The 25331-nt window shown below is 50.9% G+C and overlaps 9 protein-coding genes across 9 annotated transcripts; 5 read left to right on the top strand and 4 right to left on the bottom strand.

Annotated features, from left to right (window-relative positions):
* Nucleotides 1-1539: 1539 nt before the first annotated feature.
* Nucleotides 1540-2780, top strand: N7533_012027 (mannitol-1-phosphate 5-dehydrogenase; the record flags this gene model as incomplete). The annotated part of the gene is made up of 2 exons (XM_057108677.1): nucleotides 1540-2702; nucleotides 2756-2780. 2 exons carry the CDS (start codon nucleotides 1540-1542, stop codon nucleotides 2778-2780), a joined length of 1188 nt encoding a protein of 395 aa, XP_056953778.1.
* Nucleotides 2781-3015: 235 nt separating this feature from the next.
* On the bottom strand, nucleotides 3016-4086 carry N7533_012026 (enoyl-CoA hydratase/isomerase family protein; the record flags this gene model as incomplete). The annotated part of the gene is made up of 2 exons (XM_057108676.1): nucleotides 3016-3656; nucleotides 3855-4086. 2 exons carry the CDS (start codon nucleotides 4084-4086, stop codon nucleotides 3016-3018), a joined length of 873 nt encoding a protein of 290 aa, XP_056953777.1.
* A 487-nt stretch (nucleotides 4087-4573) lies between these two features.
* adaB (chromatin-binding transcription regulator ADA2) lies at nucleotides 4574-6236 on the bottom strand (the record flags this gene model as incomplete). Its single annotated transcript, XM_057108675.1, has 3 exons — nucleotides 4574-4642; nucleotides 4702-6078; nucleotides 6144-6236. 3 exons carry the CDS (start codon nucleotides 6234-6236, stop codon nucleotides 4574-4576), a joined length of 1539 nt encoding a protein of 512 aa, XP_056953776.1.
* An 899-nt stretch (nucleotides 6237-7135) lies between these two features.
* Nucleotides 7136-9506, top strand: N7533_012024 (Serine/threonine-protein kinase gad8; the record flags this gene model as incomplete). The annotated part of the gene is given in 5 exon segments (XM_057108674.1): nucleotides 7136-7157; nucleotides 7307-7413; nucleotides 7427-7472; nucleotides 7567-8063; nucleotides 9309-9506. 5 exon segments carry the CDS (start codon nucleotides 7136-7138, stop codon nucleotides 9504-9506), a joined length of 870 nt encoding a protein of 289 aa, XP_056953775.1.
* A 1110-nt stretch (nucleotides 9507-10616) lies between these two features.
* N7533_012023 (coatomer subunit beta') lies at nucleotides 10617-13621 on the bottom strand (the record flags this gene model as incomplete). Its single annotated transcript, XM_057108673.1, has 8 exons — nucleotides 10617-11822; nucleotides 11873-12148; nucleotides 12209-12219; nucleotides 12282-12857; nucleotides 12922-13264; nucleotides 13321-13374; nucleotides 13428-13490; nucleotides 13604-13621. The coding sequence occupies 8 exons, from the start codon at nucleotides 13619-13621 to the stop codon at nucleotides 10617-10619; spliced, it is 2547 nt and encodes an 848-aa protein (XP_056953774.1).
* A 681-nt stretch (nucleotides 13622-14302) lies between these two features.
* Nucleotides 14303-15129, bottom strand: N7533_012022 (complex I NDUFA5 subunit family protein; the record flags this gene model as incomplete). Its single annotated transcript, XM_057108672.1, has 3 exons — nucleotides 14303-14363; nucleotides 14423-14527; nucleotides 14582-15129. 3 exons carry the CDS (start codon nucleotides 15127-15129, stop codon nucleotides 14303-14305), a joined length of 714 nt encoding a protein of 237 aa, XP_056953773.1.
* A 455-nt stretch (nucleotides 15130-15584) lies between these two features.
* On the top strand, nucleotides 15585-17938 carry N7533_012021 (putative disulfide isomerase; the record flags this gene model as incomplete). The annotated part of the gene is made up of 5 exons (XM_057108671.1): nucleotides 15585-15781; nucleotides 15845-15926; nucleotides 15987-16640; nucleotides 16697-17521; nucleotides 17576-17938. 5 exons carry the CDS (start codon nucleotides 15585-15587, stop codon nucleotides 17936-17938), a joined length of 2121 nt encoding a protein of 706 aa, XP_056953772.1.
* A 574-nt stretch (nucleotides 17939-18512) lies between these two features.
* Nucleotides 18513-19423, top strand: N7533_012020 (cytochrome b-c1 complex subunit 10; the record flags this gene model as incomplete). Its single annotated transcript, XM_057108670.1, has 5 exons — nucleotides 18513-18515; nucleotides 18722-18783; nucleotides 19073-19126; nucleotides 19212-19359; nucleotides 19415-19423. 5 exons carry the CDS (start codon nucleotides 18513-18515, stop codon nucleotides 19421-19423), a joined length of 276 nt encoding a protein of 91 aa, XP_056953771.1.
* A 1137-nt stretch (nucleotides 19424-20560) lies between these two features.
* Nucleotides 20561-22395, top strand: N7533_012019 (amino acid permease; the record flags this gene model as incomplete). Its single annotated transcript, XM_057108669.1, has 3 exons — nucleotides 20561-20822; nucleotides 20876-20987; nucleotides 21054-22395. The coding sequence occupies 3 exons, from the start codon at nucleotides 20561-20563 to the stop codon at nucleotides 22393-22395; spliced, it is 1716 nt and encodes a 571-aa protein (XP_056953770.1).
* Between the last annotated feature and the right edge of the window lie 2936 nt (nucleotides 22396-25331).

Genomic DNA, 25331 nt, shown 5'->3' with positions numbered 1-25331 from the left:
GATTCCTTCTGGTACGGAGTATATGACCGGCAATGCCACCTAAATGAACTACATACATACCAATAAAGACAGATGCATGCAAGCAAGATCCAAGACCAAGCGTAGTTGTTATCCGAGCGTGATTTCACTAGAACCTACCAGAACCCCGGCGAGTTTTAGTAGACTGGGGTCGGCGCAGGGACCAATCGAATGATGAGGCCGATGCTGAGCGGGAACACAGATTAGGCAGTCAGGGGGGGAACCATTCAGCATGAGGGCGCTGGGCACGTTGGAAAGGGATGGAAGAAAATGGATGAGATACGAATACACCTCGGCAGTTGAATATCGAAGCAACAACTACGTACGGATAGGTATGAAAAAAACTGGGTCTGGCCGTTGTCCGTTCATCCGACGTCACCAATAGTGGAGAAGAGAACCGGTCGATCACGTAGGTTGTCTGAACGCTGCGATTATCGCGTATCAGATGCGCCATATTGGCGGAAGATGACTGTAAGCCATAGCCGTGGCTATACCTCCAAATAGTATGACTTGTCAGCGTCAGCTGTGAGTCGTCAGCCCTTCATCTAGGAACACTGTACTCCGGATGGCTTAAGTTCTCCGAGTCCGGGGTGTCGGCTGGCTTTCCCGCCCATCCCAATTCTGGTCAAGGAAGTTACGTTCTTTCTGTCTTCCGTTGACACTCCGGACAGCTGGAAATCATACGGGTGATACCGGAGACCGATTTACAGAACCACTCCGGTGAGATGTTTCAGGAAGAGGGCAATATGCATATGAAGACCGGAGTATCAAATGAAAATGATGCCCGACGAAAAGGAGGAAGGGTTCTAATGATCGAAAGGGGTTTAGAGGGTAGGCAAGTCAGAAAGGAGACTAGTTCCCGGCGCGATTTAATTCTATTCGACTGGAGACTGGAGGGAAGAGGTATACACTCATTTTCTACTTTTGACCAGGGTTGGTTGGCTATAGAGGGTTGCAGGTTGCACACGGCAAAGCGGGGGGGGTTACACTGGGCAGGCCAACTTGAATGGAATTGTATATTTGTTTTTGAATGATAGAATCAATTTGAGACAGTTTGTTTAAACTCCAGAATTCAAGGCAGAGAAAGAAGAAAGAAAAACAAAGCTCATGATGTCCTCATCGGCAGGAAACAAGGCGGAGCCCAGTTCCGGCTTTCCCCCCCCAAATATCGATGAAGTCATTCACAGATGCCACCACCAAAGCCAACCACCAAACCAGAAAGAGCACGAACCTGCCAGAAAGTATAAACTGGGCCAGGCCACAATACAAACCGCATAACCATAAACCCCTCTCATTTCTTATCCTCTCATTCCTCTCATATCATAGTTGCCTTTCTTATAAATACTTCCTTCCCATCCCCACATCCGCATCGCTCTTTCCCTCATCAGCCACCCGCAATTACTTCCTTCCCGACTTAACCTTCTTTTAAACCTCACTCCTCTCTCTCCCCTTCTTCTCTCTCGCACACACTCTTCCGCTCTTCCTCTTTCCCCACCTTCATCTTAATTTACTTGCTCCATCATGTCGAAAAAGGCTGTTCACTTCGGCGGTGGTAACATTGGCCGCGGCTTTGTCGCCGAGTTCCTCCATACTGCTGGCTATGAAGTCGTTTTTGTAGATGTCATGGCAAACATCATTGAATCCCTCCAGAACACAAAGTCCTACCAGGTGACCGAAGTCAGCGAGGATGGTGAAAACACCAAGACCATCACCAACTATCGGGCTATCAACTCCAAGACCCACGAGGATGATGTTGTGCAGGAGATCTCCACTGCCGATGTCGTCACCTGTGCTGTCGGTCCAAACATTCTCAAATGGATTGCCCCAGTCATCGCCAAGGGCATCGAACGCCGCACCGCTCCTGTCCCCCTGGCCGTTATTGCCTGTGAGAACATGATTGGCGGAACTGACGCCCTGCACGAATTCATCAAGGAGAACACTGATAAATCACGACTGAGCACACTCGGCGAACGGGCCGCCTTCGCCAACTCTGCCATCGACCGCATTGTTCCAGCGCAAGCCCCGGATTCCGGCCTGAATGTCCGCATCGAGAAGTTCTACGAATGGGTCGTTGAGAAGCTCCCCTTTGGCGAGTTTGGTCACCCCGATATTCCCGCAATCCACTGGGTCGAGCATCTCGAACCCTACATCGAGCGCAAGTTGTTCACCGTCAACACCAGTCATGCTACCGCCGCCTACTACGGCAGGTTTGCCGGCAAGAAGACAATCGCCGAAGCGATGAAGGATGACTTCATTCGCAACACTGTCCGAGATGTGCTTCAAGAAACCTCCTCTCTCATCGTGGATAAGCACGAGATCCCTGCTCAGGAACAACAAGATTACGTCGAGACCATCATCAGCCGAATCTCCAACCCTTACTTGGAAGATAGCGTGGAGCGTGTTGGCCGTGCCCCGATCCGCAAATTGGGCCGTAAGGAGCGGTTCATTGGTCCTGCGGCGCAACTTGCAGAGCGAAACGCCAAGTACGACTCATTATTGGGCTCTGTGGAGATGGCCTTGCGGTTCCAGAATGTCGAAGGAGACGAGGAAAGCGTGAAGCTAGCCGATGTTCTCAAGGAGAACTCGCCTGCTGATGCCGCTGTTCAACTGACCAGCCTGGATCGAGACCACCCGCTGTTCTCCGCCGTGGTGAAGGTTGTGGAACGTGTGCAAGGTGACTCCAAGTAAGATATCCTCGGTCTCACTTCTTCCTTTTCCCATGCTAATCATCTTATAGGGAAGCCGGTCAACCGCGCATCTAAGTGAAATAATTTCACTCTGAATAATTTCAAACCGCATGGGAATGGGCGAACACACGGCGTGACTGGGAAACGGACTCTTTCGATATGACTTTACGACCTGTAGTATCCAAGGTGTAGTATGATTAGCTACAAACTGACACAATAAGATTATCCACTGAAACGCAACTCCTTTCGCATTCCTTCGTTGTATACTAGTAGCCCTCAAACTGAGTGTAGACACAATCAAAAGGAGAATCTACAACTTGCTATCCTTCCAAACAGGCGCCCTCTTCTCCACAAACGCCCGCAACCCTTCCTTAATATTCTCACCCTCAGCAAGCCTCTTCCCCCAAGTCTCCCCCAACATCCCCGTCGCCTCATCCGCCCCAATCCCCTCCCACCCCAACTTAACCCCCTCCCGAGTAACCAGCACCGCATCAGGACTATTCCCCGCAATCTCCACCGCAAGCCCTAAAGCCCTATCTAACACAAGTCTCGAAGCCTCCTCATTCTCCCCCTCATCCTTACCCCGACTGATATCAGGAACCTCAACCACTGAATTCACCAGTCCCCACCGCTCAGCCTCGACAGCCGATAACGCCCGCCCCGTCAAAGCCATCTCCATCGCCCGCTGCCTGCCCACAGTCCGCACGAGACGCGGTAGGGCCCCCGCGAGCGCAACCACGCCGCGCTTTACTTCTGGTAAACCGATGACAGCCCGTGAGGCGGCGATTACGATGTCCACGTTGATGATCATTTCAGTGCCGCCGCCGAAGCAGAGGCCGTTGACGGCGCAGATGAGTGGCTTTTTGCCTTTTCGGCGGGAGACGCCGCCGAAGCCTGAAGGGGGTTGGGGGGCTTTTTTCTGGGTGGTGCTGCTGGCTTGGGTGTTCCATTCTGGTAGTTACAGGTTAGCCTTTTTCTTTCTTGGGTATGATTTAATGTGTTTTTTCTCTGTGGATGATGGGGGAAGGATAGAAGGTGAACGAGTAGGAAGTTTCCTTAATATGAAGAGTGACAACATGGGTTCAAGTAGATATCATCTATCGTTGTGGTGAGGGTATGGGATTCACACGGAGTAAGAAATGAATTTACCTTTCAGGTCAGCGCCAGCGCAGAAGGCCCTTCCTTTGCCGGTCAGAACGCCAACGCGGAGGCTGGGCTCTTCGTCCATCCACTCCCATACTTCGTGCAGATCGGCATGGCCTTGCGCATTGATGCAGTTGAGGTCGCGTGGTCTGTTGAGTGTGACGAGGAGGACGTGCGGTGCCGGAAAGGAGAGGAGGGCGTGCTGCGGGTTTGGGGGAGGTGTTGCGAACCCGGGCATTGTGAGGACCTTGATGGAGATAAAATCAATGTGTCGTGATTTAAGTTCAGAATAAGTTTAAATCTCAGAGGACCAGATGATTGTTTGGTTTGGGGTTTGGGTCTGGCTGTTTAAAATGCGGAGAGCAGAATGGAGATGCCGAGGGCCGATGCGGGGGTAGCTCGGCAGTGTACTGCGGACTAAAAATCAGATATTACATTCCACGATGTCTGTGCCGATCAGACTCCGAGTCTCATCGGTCTATACTACTGCATTGATAATATATGGAAGAGTAGTATGATCAAACCCTATTTCTACATAGAATGTCATTCGAATAAAAAGGGTATTGTGCATTACCACCGCCCGGTAACCTCTCAGTATATGAACAACGTCAGGTCAACACCCCGTCTTTCCCATTGTGAACGCCAGAAACCAAACGCTCCCAGAGCAAATTGTAGAATAGATATCAAGTCGAATGCAGAGAACAACAAGCATGATCGCGCCAGGACTACCCTTTGTTGATCCATCCACTGTGCACCATAAAATCGTAAATGCGGCTGGTTTTGGTGCTTTCGATCTAGATGATGTTAGAAATTAGGCTGTGCCATCGAGCAGAGATGAAGGGGAGCTACTAACCTTGCAGATCGTTCGTGCATCCTTCTTCTTCAGAGTACCGCCTTGTTTCATTGCTTCCTTCAACAGTGTCTCTTTGACAACCAGATACGGCTTCGGCATAAGATGGAGTGCATTACATACATCTACCTCCTCGGCTGTAAGAAGGTGGAGGTCGGCAGCACCTTCATTATCCAATTTCCATGCCGATACCCCACTCAGCGGTTGAACCACATATTTGGTCTTGGCTGGCTGAGGAGGTGCAGAGTCGCCGTCGATAGCGAACATCCGGTCGAAGTCATTCTCTGGCTCCGGTTCAGATGGTTTGCTAGGTTTCTGAAACCGCAGCGGAAGTTCAGGCGTCGTCAGTTGAATCGCTCCTGTTGACGTCTCGGGCGGTTGGGTTTGCTTAGGACGGGCACTGGCGAAGCGGTCGAAGGAGCCTTGCGGTAGCATCCTCTGTACGCGATTTTGCTTATCCTGCTCGTATTTCTCGCCCGCCTTCAGGTCACCGATACCCATTTGTCGCCATTCCTGGAGTTGTGAGATGGCGAGGCGCAGATTATGCTCGTACTCTAATCCTCTGTTCAGATCGTCAAAATCTTTCCGGTTCATCATCCGGGCCAGAGGTTTGGCCTTGTTCAGCAAGTCGCGTTCCTCTTTTGAACGCTTCTTCTCGTGGGCGGTGTTTTTCCGATATTCCAGGAGATTGTGTTCGAAGAGGATCTTCTTGCGCTCTGTTCGCGCAGTGAGTCGCGAATTGTAGATGTCTACCACAGTCATCTTCAGCTCTGTCTCCGCATCGACCTCACCATTGGGTCCGATTCCCGCCCCGGGTTCGAAAGCCATGTGCTGAACGGCTTCCTCGGCCTCGTTAAGGAATTCGGTCTCAAACTCCAATCGACCAGGCATGTAGCCTTGTACCTCATGGCATGCGGGTACACTGGCTGTTGGCTTTTGCTTGGGGGTTGTAGGGGGAGCGGCCTTGGCAGCATCCTTGCGCTCCTCGATGCGACGCTTCTTACGTGTTTGGAACTCTTCCTTGGAGATGGATTTTTGAAGGCTGCTATCCTCCGGGTCGGCCCGATCGGGGAGAGGAAAGTGACCTCCATATACGAATGTCTCAACGTAGTGATCGCGCACCTCATCCTTCGAGCGGTAACCACCGATATGGTCGGCGATGTCGGCCCAAGAGCCCAGGCCGTAGATCTCGGCGCCCTCGAGCAGAAGTAATTCCTCATCGGCGCCCCAATCTTCTTGAAAGATGGGGACGGAATTTTGCTCAATGACTTGGAAGGGATGGGTAGCTGGGTCATGGTTCTTTGATAGCTCCCCGGCTGCGAAGCAGGGAACACAGAGGTCGTATTCAGGGCAGGAGGGGTGTGCACAGGAGATTCGGACCTATGAGGTGAAAAGAAAAGGAAAGGTCAGTGTTTGTCGGACGATTGTGGTAGGTAGATTCTCACAGTTGAAGTCACATCGACAGAGCACACATCGCAGTGGAACTTTGTGCCTGCCTCGGTGCCGCGCGAGGCGGTCTTCTTGCGTATTACACCCATCGGTTTTTGGTCCCGTTCATCCTCCACTGAATCCAACGTTGTCGCGAGGTCCCAACCTTACCCTCGAGAGGTCTCCGAGGGCAATGCGAAGTGTCGGGATGGGTGGGAGGGGGGAGGGGATGGATGCAGGTGGGAGTGTGTGCCAAGTTAAGGTGAGATCCTGGGGAAGGATGGATCTCCGCAGATCGGGAAATAAAGGGCCGAGTACTAGCTGCAGAATCTCGACTTGCAGGTAAAAGAGTCACGTGTCGAATGGAGTTGTGAATATTGGATTGACGATATGAATTTATTGTCGAGCTGGAACAGAGTGGAAGCTGGATAACGCGTGTGGTGGTGTCTCCCGTGGTTCCCAGGCAGGTCCCTTTGATAGTTGCGCCACAATCACTGCTTCTGCACTGCCCCATTTTGTGGCTGTCACTCCCGCTTATATCAGCACCCTTCGAACTTGGACCCCCTCAAATACGGTAATTACGGTATAGCCTTATGAAACCAACACAGCCACCCCCCCATCATCAGAGTGTAAATTACGTATAGACAATACTTCTAGGCACGCTGGCTTTCCCCTCCCCGCCACGCCTACGTCCACACCTTTGATCTTTCTCTCTACACAGTTGTGCTTCAGTCTTCAATCTCTTCTGGTGTTGAGAAGGTAAGCAGTGATACCTCTATCTCGGGGTTTCAATCATTATCCCCATCTTACCCCCTCCCCTTTCCCGACGATCTGATCGGGGCTGCGTGGCGCTGATCTTGTGTGGTCCCCGGCTTTATTTTGGGAACTTCGATGTTGACTCCCCTTGATGCTTCCAGGCAGTTTGCACAACGTATCGTGGTCGGTTTCTCTTGGACACTCGACTCTTTTTTCTTCTCCCTCTTGATACCCCGGCCTTGAGACCGCCATCATGTCCTGGAAACTCACCAAAAGTATGTTCAGTTGGTCTCCCTATCTCCTCTTCTCTCCCCCTCTTCGTCCTCCCCCTCCCCTCTCAAATTTAAGCCGTCGCTCCCCCCCCGCGGCACTTGAGAGGGGCCGGACTGTCTCGGTCCAAATTGCTAATTGTCCGTTCTTATAGAACTGAAGGAGACGCATCTGTCTCCTCTCACCCAAGGGTTTGGCCGATCGTCATCCACCTCCACGATCAAGGGCGATTCGAACGGTGGTGGCGGTGATGAAACACCCGTTACCCCCCCAGGCCCCCAACATCGCCGCTACTCCCACGGATACTTCAAATGGCATTGGTATGTTATGCCAGGATCTTATGATCTATTTCGAATTCCGAGGAAATATCATTCACTAACTGCGTGCTTGATGCCGCAACTATAGCCAATTCAGAGTTTCTCGTATCCCCCCCTGTGAACCCGGTCAACCCGGGTATCCTGATTGTCACCCTCCACGAAGGCCGAGGGTTTGCTTTGTCTCCTCATTTTCAGCAGATTTTTAACTCTCATTTCCAAAACAACTCTTACGCTCCCTCCTCTTTGCGTCCGAGCACCTCTTCCTCGTCACACTCTACACACGGACAAGCTGGTTCTTTCGTGCAAAACAACCGCCCACAGTCCACTAGTGGTGGCATGAACTCTGCCCCTACAATCCACGGCCGTTATTCGACTAAATATCTCCCATATGCTCTGCTCGATTTCGAAAAGAATCAGGTTTTCGTGGATGCAGTGTCTGGAACTCCTGAAAACCCACTGTGGGCTGGTGACAACACTGCTTTCAAGTTCGATGTGTCTCGGAAGACAGAGTTGAACGTGCAGCTTTATCTGCGCAATCCTGCCGCCCGTCAGGGTGCCGGTCGTAGTGAAGATATCTTCCTTGGCGCGACCAAGGTCACCCCGCGCTTCGAGGAGGCATCTCAGCCTTATGTGGAGGACCCAAAACTCAGCAAGAAGGACAACCAAAAGGCCGCCGCTGCTCATGCTGAGCAAGAACGGGCCTCTGGTCAACAAGGTGCCGAGTGGCTGGATCTGCAATTCGGCAATGGTTCGATCAAGGTCGGCGTCTCATTCGTTGAGAACAGACAGCGCAGTCTGAAGATGGAGGACTTCGATTTGTTGAAGGTCGTTGGTAAGGGAAGTTTCGGCAAGGTCATGCAGGTCATGTAAGTTGTTGAACATCCAAGTCGGTTTTTTGACCCTTTCGGATACTTACTCTGGTTGAACAACAGGAAGAAAGATACCGGCCGAATCTACGCCCTGAAGACGATCCGCAAGGCTCACATTATTTCTCGATCAGAGGTCACACATACCTTGGCAGAGCGATCGGTCCTCGCGCAAATCAACAATCCTTTCATCGTTCCTCTGAAGTTTTCTTTCCAGTCGCCCGAAAAGTTATATTTTGTTCTCGCTTTTGTCAATGGCGGAGAGCTCTTCCACCACCTTCAAAGAGAGCAACGATTTGATATCAACAGGGCCCGCTTTTACACTGCCGAACTTCTTTGTGCCCTGGAGTGCCTTCACGGATTCAAGGTCATCTACCGCGATCTCAAACCCGAGAATATCTTGCTTGATTACACCGGCCATATTGCGCTGTGCGATTTCGGTCTTTGCAAGCTGGACATGAAGGATGAGGACCGAACCAACAGTAAGATCGCACTTTTGCACCTATAACTTACACTCTTTCTCTTTCTAATCAAATCACAGCATTCTGCGGAACACCTGAATATCTTGCTCCCGAACTGCTTCTTGGTAATGGATATAGCAAGTCTGTTGATTGGTGGACTCTTGGTGTCTTGTTGTACGAGATGTTGACTGGCCTGCCACCATTCTACGATGAGAACACCAACGAGATGTACCGCAAGATTTTGCAAGAGCCCTTGACTTTCCCCAGCAGTGACATCGTGCCTCCCGCTGCTCGGGATCTTCTCACCCGCCTGCTGGATCGCGACCCTCAACGCCGTCTTGGTGCCAACGGCGCCGTTGAAATCAAGTCTCACCACTTTTTCGCCAACATTGACTGGCGCAAGCTTCTTCAGCGGAAGTATGAGCCCAGCTTCCGCCCCAACGTGGTATGTCATGATTTCCCCTACCCTTTTCTTTTGATCTTACAGATTTTAATTCGACTCGCCTTTACAGCTGGATGCTCGTGACACTGATAACTTCGATCGCGAGTTCACTGAGGAGGCCCCACAAGACTCATTTGTTGACGGTCCTGCGTTGTCATCGACTGTGCAACAGCAGTTTGCCGGCTGGTCCTATAACCGACCCGTGGCCGGACTCGGGGATGCCGGTGGTAGTGTCAAGGACCCATCCTTCGGTAGCATCCCGGAGTAAGGGCCAGATTTAACGCTGAGCTTCATACAAGGTCAATGATTAGGTCAAGAAAGACCGGTGTGCGAATACAGGTTCATAGACATGATTCTTCATTTGTACTGTCCCATGCTTTCCGTCTTGATCCACATATAACTCACCCATCTTGGACCATCCAATTTTCCTTGTCTCGTGCTCCTCGTGCTCGTCTTTGTCTTTATCTTATTTCTTGTTTCATTTTCTCTTCAAGGAGTCCGTGGCATCTTGATTTCGGAGGCTCTGCGCAACCCCGAGACAACAGTTTTACCCCCCCTTTCATCGTGTCTTTTCCTCGTCATCTTTTCGTATCCCAGCCCCCTCCTCCCATTGAGCGCTCTGGTTTGTTTCTGGTCATCCCATCTCAGCGTCATCCACACCCTCACCCTCACACTCTCCCAGGCAGGTCCCTTTTCCAAACCCTTGTTTTCGTCTGATGGTCTCAAGCGGTCATTACCTGTCATTTTTTGTTGTCTCCTTGTCTCCTACCTCTCGGGTGCGAGATTTTCTTTTCTCTGTATTCTTCACAGAATTGCAATTGACAATGCCGATCCACTGAACTTAGATTATCTCTCTCGGTCGTCGTAGCTTCTATTGAGCTCCATGGGGATGTCCTAGGGATATTTCAGAATACATACTGGTAGGTAGGAGGTACAAGGATGAACAAGTTCCCTACTATGACTATTCATACTTTAGGTAGCTAGTACCCAATGTTATACTGCTCTTCATATTCTTCAAACTCGCATACGTTCATGAATACTACCTAGGTACCTTGGTGCTAATAGTACCAGTACGATGCCAGCGACAACACGAGGTAATAGTTTCTGGGGAGGGCCTTTGTCATTGTATCTATCCATGCAGTCTCAAGCAACCCGCCGAGACCGTGACATATTGCAGCAGAATTACAGCAATAGGAAAACAAAAGCGAACAAATAAAATAATAGAAAACAACAAATAGGAAGTCGGACACACGTTAAGACGCCGCTCGCAGTTCAAAATAATCCGACTCAATAGTATCGGGAATGGAAAATATGGGATGCTCTCTATCAACGTATCTCTCGAGCCAGAAGGAAACACAACCCGACATCGAGCCTTTTTTTACTCTGACTTCTCCTCCTCAGCCTCGGCCTCAACTTCGGCTTCGGCTTCAGCTTCAACTTCGGCCTCCGGGGTGCCGTTGGTTGCGGCCACGGGCTCTGTTTCCTCGTCACCATTGATGTCAATGAGTGACTCGGAAACAGGCTCTGGGGCGATACCCTCTTTCTCGAGGCGGATGTATTGATCCCACTCCGGGAAGAGGTCATCATCGGTCGAGACATCCGGAGCACCGGGAGGAACACCGATAAGACGGGCAGTCTTAGTCTTATTCGATGATTCAAGAGACTCCTTCCATTGGACTACGAGAGTAGCGGCGCGGCTAGGCTTGTAAGTCTGAGCGAAGAGAACTGCCTCGCCGATGCGGTTAGTCTGGACAAGGAGTTCGATGCAGCCATCGACATCACCCAGAGACCAGAGGGTTGAGAAGGCAACGTTGTGAAGACCTGACTCGGAAGCCTGGGTGGCCAGCTTCCGAAGCTCGGGACGGTTGTTGCTAGCTGTGTGCAGTAGCAGGAGGGAGCCAACGTCCTTGGCGTGGGTGAAGCATTCTTGGGCTAGGGAGAGGTTCCAAGCGGCAAGGGCGGCATCACCAACCAGCTTGTATCTGTGGTCGGTGTTGGTCTGGCGAGCGATCTCGAGAGCAGTCTGGAGGTCGTTGAGAGCCAAAGCCAGGTCGAAACGGTGTTCTGGATCAGTTGCAACCTCAAGAGCCATCTCCTTGTAGCCTTGACCTTCAAGGAATCGCGCAACCTTGTTCATCTGATCTTGAGGGATATCACTCAAGATATCGGCCGCAGCATCCATCTCGTTACGAAGGACGAGAGTCTGGTACTCGACCATGCTGAGAGACAAGCTGAAAGAAACAACATTGACATCCTTATCGGCCAGGTATAGCTTAGAATCTCTGGCGAGGTATCCAAGCAGGTACATAGGCTGGTCGAAGTGCGAGATGGTGTATGTTTGGTCACCAACCAGATAGTTAAGGCGGTTCGTAGAGTTGGTGTAGATGAAAGAATCGCCAACCCATTCTCCGGTGCGGACAGTCTCGTTAATGGTAGCAACGTGCTCAATAGCAGCCTCAACACCATCCTCATCAGCCTCGCCATTGTTCATGCCATTGATGTACTCCTCTCGTGAGTAGCGAAGGACAAAGAAAGAGTCTTCGCAAGCAAGGACGACAAGATCACCGTTCTCGGACCAGTAGACCTGCAATAAAGTCAGTAAGTGGCACAAAACGCCCTCGCAATGAAACTCACATTAATGGGGTCAACTTCGATTCTGCGGACCAAGTTGCCGCTCTCCCAGTCGAAGAGACCGATACCACCCTGTCCCTTGACACCGAGCAAAACACCGCTTGCGAGGCCCTCGGCCTGGAAGCCGACATCGAGGCCACCGCTTTGCTCCTTGAAGTTCTTGAAGATCTTGACACTAGTCGTGGATTCACGAACAGCGAAATCGTTGCTGTTGTCTTTGGATCCCCACGCGAAGTCGAGAGCAGAGCCGAATGCCTTATTACGCCACGCTAGAGCAGTCTAAGATGAAAATAAAAGGTTAGTCCACCGATATCAATTCCGCAGCAAATGAGCACCCACATAAATAATCCCTATAAGTCAAAAATTAGCATCATCTCAGGGTAATTTCAAGCAAGGGGTTCTCAAGACTAACATTCACCGTCGCCACAGCATGCGACAAACCTCCCATTTGGAGAGTGAGAGAGGATCTGAGGGTAGATCTCGCTCGAGCCCAGGTCTTTCGTAGGCAGTGACAGAGGTTCGCCGTCCTTTATGCTTAAATCGCCACCCTTGATCACAGCAGAAACAACCTCGTTCTGTCGGGCCCAGATCAGCTTACCTGAGCCATCCATAGAAACAGCAGGCTCTTCCCGACCCATCTTAACGACAACCGCACCGTCATCGAAACCCATGGCCAACGCGTTTCCACTCTTTTGTGTGCTCACACACCACGCTCGCTCCAGTCCATAGCTTAGCGACTGCTCGAGGCGATAGGTGTTGGCGTGCCAAATCTTGACAGTTCCATCTTCAGAGCCTGAAACAATGACAGGCAGTTGGGGATGGTAGCAAGCAAAGGAAACATTGCTGGTGTGGCCCTCCAGGGTAGCAATGAGCGCCTTAGTTGTGTAATCCCAAATCTTCACTGTCTTGTCGTCCGATGTTGTGAGAAGGTATGGCTTGTCGGAACCGGGGTAATAATCGACGTGGTTGACACCCTTGGTCTCGTGGGCTTCCAGTGTGAAGTTGGCATGGGGGGGAGCCGAGGTTCCAGATCTTCACAGTGCGATCCAAACAGGCGGAGGCGAACGTATTGGTGTCCTTCGGGTTGATGGACATCCCCATAACATAGTGGCTGTGGCCCTCAAAGACCTGAATACACTTCCAACCCTTCTCCCAATCCCAGGCGCGAATTGTCATATCATCTGACGCAGTCAAGACGATGGGTAGTGTTGGGTGGACGGAGATCGAGCGAATATAATCAGGGTGAGCTTCGAAGGAGGTGATCTTCTCGGAGGTATTGTAGTTGTAGACACGGAGTTGGAAGTCGTCAGAGCCGCAAACAATCCAGTTCTTGCGCGCAATGAATCGACCGGCACGAACAGGAACATCGGTAAGCTCGAATGTTTTGATGATGGACTAGGAGATGGAGGGTCAGCCGCGCTTTTGCGGGATACATGGGCATTTGGACTTACCTGCGTCTCGTACGACCAAATATAGACATGACCGCTGTAGAGAGTCGTCAAAATCTAATAAGTGTCAGTAAAACCAAAGCTCTTCGATCGTCGTCGCTCGAACTTACCCATGGCTCCGTGGGGTGGAAATCAATGCCTTTCACCCGCTCCGAGCGGGCAAAGAGCTGCCTCTGCACGATACCAATCTCGTTAGTAAATTTGTCAATTCCACTCGTTCTTATCTTCGGGTATGTCTCAATTCTCGGCGCGAGCAGATATCCCCTCGATATTCAGGTTTACGTACCTTAACGTCGAGCCGCATGTTGTGTGGGGGATGGACGAATGTTTGTGTGAAGCGGCGATAGGGCGTGCGAGAGGGGCAATTCCACGAGCCGCTCAGACAGCCCAAGGGGTGCAAAAGAGTCGATCCTCGGGATAATCTTTCAAAAACCAGCAAGATATCCCTGCTGGAGGAGAGCTGAAGGTCGTTCAGGGACAATGTATGTGTCCACAAGGAGGATTCCCGCCGGGCTCACCGCCTTCCGTGGGCGGGTCCAGCCAACGCAGCCAAGGTGGACTACCTATGTCTACTATATACGAACAAACTATAGTCGATGGAGCATATTATCCCAATTGGATCTACGGGAATTGCGATGTTAGTTGAATATACGTTTTCTAATTTGACTAGATATAAATGGAAAGAATAAGCGAATAACAGCCGCCTCTGAGGGCTCCGTGATGACCACAACCAGATATCTGCTATCAGGAAACACTGTTTAAACGCATTCCATTGCAGTTGAGGAAGACCCTGTACAGCTAGTTTCCCTCTAACTTCCGGTACTGATTATGGGTTTGCGTACAGGAAATCCCTCTCGGGTGATCAGGCCGTGTATGTTGGAGGCCGAGAATTGAAGAATTGAAATCGTGAAACAAGTGTATTCGAACAACCCCTCTAATAAATACAGGAACCGTGCGTTCTCTAACGTCGTCTTCCAATATTGCCTTAATGACGTTCGAAGTAGGTCCACTGGCCCGCGGCGGGCTTCTCCTCGAGTTCCTCCCACCTAGAATCGTGTGAGTAGTCTGGCCAGGAAATCGTGAATAAATTTCGGGCTTTACTTACACCTTCGCCTCGTGCATCTCGCTAGCAAGCTTCAACTCAGCCTCGGCAACCTCAATAATCTCCTCAAGGAGGCCGTGGCCGATTTCCTTCTCAATCTGGGAGATTCTGTAACGCGCGTTAGCATGCTGGAAAACCTTGATGTAGAATCAATTGGCATACTGGTCAACGTCAAGAGCGGGTTCGTTCTCCCACTTCATCTCCTCCATGTAGTGGTCGGCAGTTTCGGTTCTCTTGGTGCCCTCTTCAAGCAGCCTATCGACTTCGGCCTCTTCCTCCGCCGTACGGGTTGATCCCTCAGTGCATGGCTCGGAGAAAGTCTCGCCATCCCAGGCCAGACCATGGGGGTTGTCTGAGCCGTCCTTAACCCGGACGCCGACATAGCCAAAGGGACCGGCAGACTGCTTGAGAGTAGCGAAACGCTCGGGCTCGGCGGCGATAATCTTGTCCACGCGCGCCTTCCAGGCCTCAAACCCGGCGGGGATCTTCGATTCGATGACCTTCAGGCGGTGACGAGTGGTCGCCTCGACAGATTGACGGTATGCGGACGACTCAGGGAAGGACTGGAGCTTCTGCAGGGTCTGGTAATAAAGGTAGATCAAAGTCGGGCGGGGGCTCGGGTGGGTAGACAGGCCGGTCAATCCGGTTGGAGTGAAAGCCTCCAGATACCGGGGCTTGACATTGGCCAACAGCCGGAGTGTAGCCCTCATTTTGGCGAGTGTGAAGTGAGGAATGGAGTGGTTGCGGGCGTACTTTGATGTGACGGGGTGACTGGAAGTTGAGTCCAGTCGGGCCGGAACGGATAAACTTGATCTTCCACTCTCTCCAACGGGCAGGGGGCCAGAGCCACCTTTTCTTTCCGCTATCTACAACACACACGCGCGCGCAGAGCCTCGATCCTTTCCGAGTGCTGTCCTATTTGACTCTTCACGGCTTGGGACTTGGTTGTTCCAACCCCTGTTTCTTGCCTCGACGATTGAAGGCTAGCGCCCTTTAAGCCAGTTTTTGCCGCCCCAATATCCAATGTGCCACCTGTGACATCTGTCAATCCCCTCCCCCCCCTTCGACCACCGTCTCTCGTTTCAACTTATCTAAGCCTTGTGAGGCTTGCGAATACTCTCCCTTTGCGCCCCGTTATTGAGGTCACTCCGTCTCGATTTCCAAAATGAAGACTTCCTGGTTAGGGTGGTCCCTGCTCTCTTTGTTGACCGGCTCGACAGTGGCCGCGTCTGCGAAACTAGAAAAGAGATCAAACCGTGGAGTCGACTCCGATCAACCTACAGTCTTCAATGGGCTGGATGTTCCTCCATTGACCCAACTTACTCCGGATAACTTCGAGGAACTCATCAAAGATGGCCAGTGGTGAGTACTTCGTGCATCCTGTTACTATAACAAAGAACAATAGAGGTTCCTGACTATCAAAAGGCTCATTAAACATTATTCGCCCTCATGCGGCCACTGTCGACAGGCCGCACCGCCATACCAGACGATTTATGAATACTACTACGTGAGATGCACCTGGATGCTAAATTTAGAATTCCAAGACTAATCATGATATCTGACATAGACCTCCAACCCCGTCTCTCCAACCTCAGGGAAGTCGCCCGATCCCAAGTCTCTCAATGGCTTCACCACCTACTTCAACTTCCATTTCGGCTCTATGAACTGTCTAGCCCACGGAGACCTTTGCGAGAAGCTCGGAATCTCGGCCTGGCCCACCTTTGCGTTCTACGACCAGGGTGAGCAGAAGGACAAGCACATTGTTAAGAATGTGATCAAGGATCTGAGCCCACTCATCGAAGAGAAGCTTGAGGCAGCCAAGCCTGGTTCCCGTCCTCCCCAGGGGATCAAGTTGCCTGAGGTTGGTGCCTCAAGCGTGGATTCGAGCGCGGAACCCGATTCCCCACTGGCCAAGGATAAGAATCCTGCAGCTGGTGTACAGGCTGGTGAGAAGCAAAACGAGCTGGCTTCAAAGAAAGAATCCGGTACTTCTTCGGACTCCAAGGCGGTCGACACGATCGAGACCAAGAGGAAACCTGAACCGGCACCTCCCAATCCCCAGGGTCTCTCTGTTCCTCTCACCGCTGAGAGCTTCCAGAAGCTGGTCACTTCCACCCAGGATCCCTGGTTTGTCAAGTTTTACGCCCCTTGGTGCGGTCATTGCCAGGCCTTGGCTCCCAGCTGGAAGGAGATGGCCAAGGAAATGAAGGATATCCTGAACGTGGGTGAGGTGAACTGCGAAGTGGAATCTCGATTGTGTGAAGATGCTCGCGTAAGCGCTTTCCCGCCATGTATTTCTTCCGGGGTGGTCAGCGTGTGGAATACACGGGCCTTCGTGGTCTCGGTGACCTGCTTTCCTATACAAAGAAGGCTGTTGGACCCGGTTCTAGTATTGAGGACGTTGATGCGGCTACTTTCAAGGAACTCGAGCAGACTGAGGAAGTCTTGTTCCTCTACTTCTACGATGACGCCACTACGTCTGAGGACTTCCGCGCTATGGACCGTCTGACTCTCAGCCTCGTGGGACATGCTCGCATTGTTAAGACTAGCAGTGCTGCCTTGGCAGGGCGGTTCAAGATCTCGACTTGGCCTCGTCTCTTGGTAGTCCGTGATGAACGGGCCAGCTACTACAATGCTCTTGCCCCCAAGGACATGAGAGACTTCCGTGCAGTTCTAGCCTGGATGCAAACCGTCTGGCTGCCCATTGTCCCCGAGCTGACAGCATCCAATGCCCGTGAGATTATGGATGGCAAGTACGTCGTGCTTGGTATTCTTAGCCGCCGCCGTTCCGACGATTTCAAGCAGTCCAAGCGGGAACTGAAGGAGGCCGCTCTTGAGTGGATGGATAAGCAAGTGCAGCTCTTCCGGCTTGAAAGGTCAGAGCTTCGTGACGCCAAGCAGCTCCGCATCGAAGAAGCCGATGATCGCGATGACCAGCGTGCTCTGCGGGCTGCTAAGAACATGCGTATCACTATTCGCGAGGATGACAAGAAGGCAGTTGCCTTTGCCTGGGTCGATGGCGATTTCTGGGAGCGCTGGATTCGTACTACCTACGGCATCGATGTCGAAAATAGTGACCGCGTCATTGTTAACGACGAAGATGTAAGTTCCAAGTTTTGACTCCCCTTCCGATCATTCTAAGCTAATTTCTGATAGAATCGCCGATACTGGGATACTGCTTCCAGTGGTGCTCCGGTCATGGCCTCCCGTACTTCGATCCTCGAGACCATTCCTCTTGTCATCTCCTCCCCTCCCAAGCTGGCCGCCAAGTCCACCATTGGTACCTTTGAGACATTCTTCTTCTACACCCGCTCTTTCCTCAGCAGCCACCCTATTCTCTTCTTCATTCTGTTGGGTATCACAGTTGCGGTTGCTGCCATCTTCGGTCGCGGACGCCTGCTACGCCGTAGCGGGCTTGCTCGTGGTGGCATTATTGGCAACTCCAATGGCGGTGGCTTCTTCCACCTGGACGGCAAAGAGGGTATCTTGAACGGAGGCTCGACAGGAAAAGTCGACTAATGAGACGCATGTACAGCACCGGTGTTTGGTAGCACGGTTCAATTTTTCTTATCTATAATTTCCTTTTCGACTGTACTTCATTGATTGCAGACCGTCTAGTTCTTGATTTCCAATTTTTGCATGTTCGAATACAGGTGTTGAAGCACACATTTCCCCTTTTCTTATCTTGTTTCTAATTTCCTGTCTGGATCACTTAAAGTCAAGAAAGATATTGTTCTAATTCTTCATGAATTCCCTGGATGTAAACCACTCGCAAATATCACAAATCAGAAGTCAAGAAAGAGAAGCCATAACCTGCTCCGGTTACCACAAACCAAGGCCGCATGCAATAGAATTATTTATGGACATTAAAGATTTATCCGCGTAGATACTAGATTTTAACATCAAGAATACAATTCACGATGGTTTGGCCTACATGGATGGTTAATCTATTCAAGGAAGTCTCTAGATACCAATTACCTCCCTTCTGATTGGTGCTGGTTTATGGTCACGTGATTATCCGGTTTTCGTCGAAGGTCGCTCTGAGCTCAACTCCTTCTTTTGATTGTCCCACGACCTGCACACCCTCACAACAATGGTACGTTCGCCTCAAACCCGACACCAGATATAATCTCAAATCCTCAACCGTGTCGTCCGGGTCTTGATCCGCTGGTATCAGTCATCCCAACGGGGTGACCGCATCCCTGATGCGCCCATCACGGACCCATGCGGGATGACTGCGGGCTGTATTCAACTATTCTGAAAGCAATTGATGGCTAACCTGCGCTCTTTCCTGCTTGATAGGTTTTCGCTCCCACTCTCCGCCGCGCTGCGGCCGCTGCCCCCACCTCCGCTTTTGCGTCCAAGTGAGACTTCCCCCGAACCCCGATCTTCAATTTGGGACAACATGGCATGTGTGGCTGCGCCTCAAGCGCCCAAGGTCGATTCCGTGCTTTAAATGCTTGTGCATATGGAGTCGGCTTGTCAGTGTGATATGCTTCGTGGATCTGCGTACCTTATAGCCCTGGCACAGCTTGACATGCAATATCTGTGGATTCCGCGGAATAGACCTTCGCAACATTGCCAATCGCCTGTCGTCCAATCATGATCTACGTGCTTTGAGCACCTCGAATATAAGCTAACGAACATTTACAGCTTCGCCACTCAGCGTACCGTTGCTGGCTTCACCCTGCCCAGTGCCATCAAAGCGTAAGCATATACTCCCACCCGGAATTGAGCTTTGTCCTGGACGAAGGCTTCTTTTGTCTCGAATTATGCTGACCTTTGATATCAGTGGTACCCTTGCCGGTAGCTTCGGTGTCTTCGCCGGCGCTGCTGCTCTCTTCATGCTCGGCGAGGTCCCCCGTGTCCGTCGTGATATCCTCCAGCAGTTCCCCTTCCTGGACACCTACTACGACCGCCCCATTGCCCCCGAGGACAACGTAAGCTTCGCACCACTCTTGCTTGTCTTTGACACTAATACTAATATGACTTCAGCCCTTCTAAATTATCTCGCTATGGTTCCGGGAGTGCCGGTCATGCACTTAGAATAGTGTGGGTATACAGGTCAGGGGCAGCGACCTTTGTGTAGAATAGCGATGAAAGTCTTTTTATGTTTCGAATAGCACATAGAGGCAACTATTATCAAACCCGTCAGGGTGATCTCTTATGTACAGCTCAACTCATGGGGCTCCTTGTGCACTCTTGTTCATTTGCACCCTTCTCTTAGAGTGAAGAAAGTTTCAAATTATAGCATCTATTTCCCGTATTGGCAAGTCCAAGCAGCCATTTGATAAGCTGTGGCTGCTAAGGCTGATCTGTGGCAGCGTGCGTTCAAATGGTACTTTGTCATGACTCATGGAAGCGACTTATCTCCTCCCTGCTATCTCCCACTGATAACAATGCTTTCCAGATCTACTAGACAAAACATCGCCGCCCCCGACGCCTACAGCTTCCCTCTTGGGTTTAAGCCATTTGCCAAGCTCGCCGGGGTAGCACTGTTCGCGTTTGATCAAATGGCATAGCGTTCACGCTTCAATGGACTGCGAATCACAAGACCTGTGTGCGGAGAAGCTGGGAGGGAGGCGCCCAAGCGTCCTGATCGAACCGTCGAATGAGAGCAGCTGATCATACGAATAATATTATCCATGGGCTAGTTCCGGGAACTCTCGTGTTCATTAAACCCCGTTATCAAGCATTTCTTGCGGAGAAAAGCATATCACCTCTTCCTGCAGGCCTCGGACGGCCCGCGTCTCAGAGCTCCCCTCCTCTGGCGTTCTTCTAGTGTCTTTCGGCGGGCCCGCTACATCTGATAGAACCAATGCTTGTCAGGCTTGATTCTATCGAAGTGTTAGCGATGGCGCCAACGAATCGTCATGAGCGCGGGGGCAAGCCTGCATAGATAACCATAGCCGGGCCCCCCTAGCTTTGTAGGTCGACCGCGGCTCATTTAAGACCATCGAATCTCCCTCGCAATCGTTGGCACTCTGCTCATGCATAATACAGCGATACTCTACTCACGGTAATATCCACTGATTGTAACATCGTGACGCCTAAACTTTGCGGCTTTCGATATCAAGTTTTTGCTTCTTCCGACAGCCAACCTCCTTCGCCTCTATATCCGCGAATGGGTGTTGGAACAGAATGATGGATATCAGAAAGTCCTCTTCGGGCACCTCCAAGCCTCATCCGGTCTATAATGATACCAATCATGCGCAAGTCACGTCCGTGTTGCCGGATGGTGATGTGCCATATACAGACCATGAGATGGATGCCGATGAACGGGTGATTATGGCCCTTGGTTACAAACAGGAATTCAAGCGCGAGTTCTCCCTGTGGACGACGTTTTGTGTCAGTTTTGCCGTTCTGGGTCTCCTGCCTTCGTTTGCAAGTACCCTCTACTATGGTATCCAATGCACCCCATTTCTCCACTCAGAGCCGTTGCTGACTCGGTCCAAGGGATGGGATATGCAGGAACAGCTGGCATGGTGTGGGGGTGGATCATCGCCATGATATTCATCCAATGCATTGCGATGTCAATGGCAGAGCTTTGTTCAGCTATGCCAACAAGGTAAGATGACGTCCATCGGCCAGTATCACAACCGACTTCAGACTGACGCAGTATATCTCAATTTAGTGGCGGTCTCTATTATGCTGCAGCCGTTCTTGCACCTCCTGGGTATGGACCTCTAGCTGCATGGATTACTGGATGGTCCAACTGGATCGGACAGATCACAGCAGCACCATCAGTCGACTACGCGCTGTCCGCGATGATCCTCGCCGCAGTCTCCATAAGCAACCCAGACTATGTGCCAACAGACTGGCAGACCTTCCTCCTCACAACCTTCATAATGATCATCCACGCAGGCATCAGCAGTATGCCAACCAAACGTGTTGCCCAATTCAACTCCTGGGGCTCAACCTTCAACTTCTTCGCACTCATAGCCGTCCTCATCGCCATCCCAGCCGGAACAAGCAACAGCCCGAAATTCACCCCTTCCAAAAAGGTCTGGGGCGACATCACGAATCAAACAGACTTCCCAGATGGCGTCGCCGTGCTGATGACTTTTGTCGGAGTCATTTGGACCATGTCCGGCTACGACTCCCCGTTCCACCTGAGCGAGGAGTGCTCAAACGCGAGCGTTGCCTCTCCACGCGCCATCGTCCTTACATCCGGTGTCGGCGGACTGATGGGCTGGTTCCTGCAGCTGGTCGTCGCATATACAGTACTGGACATTGAAGCCGTCATTGATTCAGACCTCGGCCAACCCTGGGCCTCGTACCTACTGCAGGTGATGCCGCAAAAAGCAGCCCTCGGCATCCTGGGCTTGACCATTATCTGCGGTTTCTCTATGGGCCAGGGCTGTATGGTCGCCGCGTCACGAGTGACATATGCCTATGCACGCGATGATTGTTTCCCCTTCTCCAACATCTGGAAGAAGGTCAACACCCGCACGCAGACTCCCGTCAACGCGGTGATTCTGAACGCTGTCCTGGGCATCCTCATGTGCCTACTCATTCTGGCCGGCAGCGTGGCTATCGGTGCATTGTTCTCCATCGGTGCTATTGCGCAGTTTGTTGCCTTTGCCATACCGATTTTCATCAGGGTGTTTTTCGTTGGAAACCGCTTTCGAAAGGGTCCGTGGAATCTAGGTCCGTACGGTCCGTATATTGGTGGAGTCGGCGTTTCCTTCGTCGTTCTCATGTTTCCTATCTTGTGTCTGCCTAGTGCGACGGGTAGTGACTTGACGCTCGACCTGATGAACTGGACTTGTTTGGTTTATGGGGGTCCAATGTTAGCTGTGCTAATCTGGTGGGTGGTCGATGCCCGACGCTGGTTTACCGGTCCTGTAGTGAATGTCGAGCATGCCATTCACCATGTTGAACTAGAGCCTGAAGTCAGCGAGGGCATCGAGCCTGATAATCATGGGCCAGATGAGACGGTTGTCCCAGGCAAGTCGGTCAAGGGCGGGATATAATAAAGGCTTGCGCGTAGGCGCAGGATTTTAGTTTAGTCCGGGTGTCTTATATTTGCAGAAACACCCTACCATATGTACTAGTTTTTTATAAGCAATAATTTTCTGAGTAAAGTGCAGTATTTCTGATGTTCTGTTTAATAATCCTTGCTCGAATCTGGTTTGGTTTCTGATACCTACTAGTAGAGTCTAGCCGACAAGTACCGCGGGGGCATTGTGGCCGAGCGAACGCTCAACTATACAGCCCATAATATTGTCTTGGATTAACTGGGGTAATCTGACATTTTTGAAATGGGCCACTTTTCTACGATCTGGGACCCAGCGACCCATCTAAGCGCATTTTTGGGTTACGGTGGGATGTGGCTCCCCGCGATGGAGTTGTGGGCTTGCTCCACGCTCCACAGCCCCAGATGCTTAACCTTGTACTTTAGCAAAGTGGAGAGAAAGGATGGTGGATTTGACAGATCACATAGGTGATTTAAGTTCCTTGAGGGTACAATTTGTAGTTTATTATAGACTAGTGGACAAGGTTGTTGTAATTATAATCGCCTCAACTCTGGCTCGTCTATGTAATTGGGCATGCTCTGGTTGCAGGTGAGTTGCGTCACAATTTGATAGAGTGCCTATAGGTAAACGGTCGTAGTAATAATATATACATAGTAGTAGTACCTAGGTGGAGGCATATCAATACAAATATTTATCGAGGAAATCATACTTCTAGTACTAGTAAAGACAAAATTTGTTCTGTACCATTTCAAATACTCATAAATATCTCACCAAAGATATCGCCTACAAATTCCAGTGTCTATTGCGCGAGTCCAAAGTGATTGATTATCAACTGACCTTGTATGTACCGGGTACCTTGCTACTACAGCGATGCAGATAGCATAACCCAATTGAATAATCGTGTTTCTCAACATTCAAAAGCTCTCAGATATAGATGGATACACACGGACACAATTGGATTCTTACCTGAGGCGAGATACGCACCTCGTCCACCTTATCGAAATTCTGACCCTCTTCAGCACCCTCCTCCACCCGTACCTGTACATTGCGCTGGGATCCCCGGAAGAATCCTGCGAATAGATCCACCTCTGGAAGGCCCCCACCAGCGGTGCGGTGGGCACTGGACATGGATGCAAGATAAATAAGTTCGATGGGACACACAGATATGCTTAATCTGACTCCAGATGGGGGGCATCCACCCTTCCCACATCAGATCCTATCCCCCCCCCCTGACACGAGGCGTGCAAGATGAGGATCCACCTGGAGGTGAACTACACATGTACTCCGTAAACGAAAAGTACTCTGTGAACAAAAACGAAGCGACGATTCCGCCTTTGATTTCTCTGTTCAAATTAAACGTGTCTCGTGTTTGCGTCTCGCATCGTGCACGGTTCAAAGAGGCTTGCTGGCCACAACGCCCTCTCCCTCTCCCTCTCCCTCTCCCTCTCCAATTTGGCCAAATTTAATACCCCAAAACGAGGGAATTCCCAACAGACCGGGCCGGCTTTAGAAACTACGCAAAGTCAAACCCCTCATAGTGCCGTGATTATATTTTTTTATTAATAAAAAGATTTTTATCCCAAAAAAGAAGCACTTGCTCGTGTACACTACCTAGATGAGGGACGATACAGGTTTCGGGCGCGGAACCGCATGGGCAATGTCGGCCCTAACCTTTTTCTTTCTTTCTCTCGTTCTCTTTCTCTTTTGCGCTGTCTCCCTTTCTCCGTATTTCCTTACCCCTACCCCCTACGCCTACGCTTCGCCCGCTTCCGTCCGTCGGCGCAGATTCATTCCCGATCGACACTGTCAGGGGTGACTGCGACTGGTTCTGCCGAGGATGATACATCGGTTCCTGGGAACATCGACTTCGCCACTGACGCTGGTTCCTGACTTTCTGTTCTGTTCTTGGCTGGACACGTCCACTGCCCAGCAAAGTTGACATTTCTGTTACCTAGGTAAGAGACTTGAATTTTTATGCACAAAATTACCCACAGCAATCAAATGATCCTTCGATGCTGTACGGGATAAACGGAGCACATCAAACCAAATCAAATCAACCATAAAATCCTTAAGAAATAAATGGTGTATGTACCAAGGGTATAACATAGTAAAATGACAACTATTTCCCACGGTACCGAGAACCGTAAAAGGGGAGGACGAAATTCGGGGAGAAGCCGTGGACTCGGCTTTATGGTGGGTCCGTTTTGCCCTTTTGCAAGGAACGCGATTCTTCTTTGGTTTTTGGTTTTGGTTTTTGGGTTTGGGGGGATTCAGTTCGTAAGGAGTGGTATTGGGGTAATTCGAGTAATGATTTCATGCGTCGGGCTGCCGATGTGCATCCAATCATCCCAGACTTTGTCTTCCGTGGTCGGCATGCGCGTTTCAGGCAGCCATGGCTGGCTTTGGTTGCATTCCACACTTCTGCAACCGGTGCCGGCACCCACGGTTGATGGGGGTCAGCCATGGTTAGTCATGGTAATTTAGAGGCGATGTACGGATGTGATGTACATCCTGATGGCAATGGCAATGGTATTAGCCACGGCTGTGTATGTTTATGGCTTCAATGGTTGAATCACATGGGCTCACATATTAATAGAAACGCCATCGCATCGCCTATGAGCATCTGTATTGGACGTCTATCCGAAACCCCATGACGCGGCCAGAGCCAGGGGGGGAAAGAGTTTTGGTTCTTCTTGTTCTCTCTCCTTATTTTGCCTTTGGATGATTCCCAAGTCCACGGTACGGCGGCTATGGTTCTGGGCAGAAATATCCTAGTTGGGCGTTCTACTTATGAGATGACGATGGTACGTATTGTGCTTCGTACAGTGTACACGCATCCGGATATGTATAGTATGTAACTTGAATTCTCTTCTGTATCGAAGAGGACACCCTGTATATAGATACCCTAGTACTCCGTAATCACATCAATATTC

This window comes from Penicillium manginii (assembly GCF_028828005.1).
Source record: "Penicillium manginii strain IBT 31320 chromosome Unknown utg000009l:1.0-3297300.0:1.0-3298630.0, whole genome shotgun sequence".
NCBI classification, from domain to species: Eukaryota; Fungi; Ascomycota; class Eurotiomycetes; order Eurotiales; family Aspergillaceae; genus Penicillium; species Penicillium manginii.
Note: the sequence above shows the minus strand (reverse complement) of the source record. Positions and strands in the feature narration are given on the sequence as shown.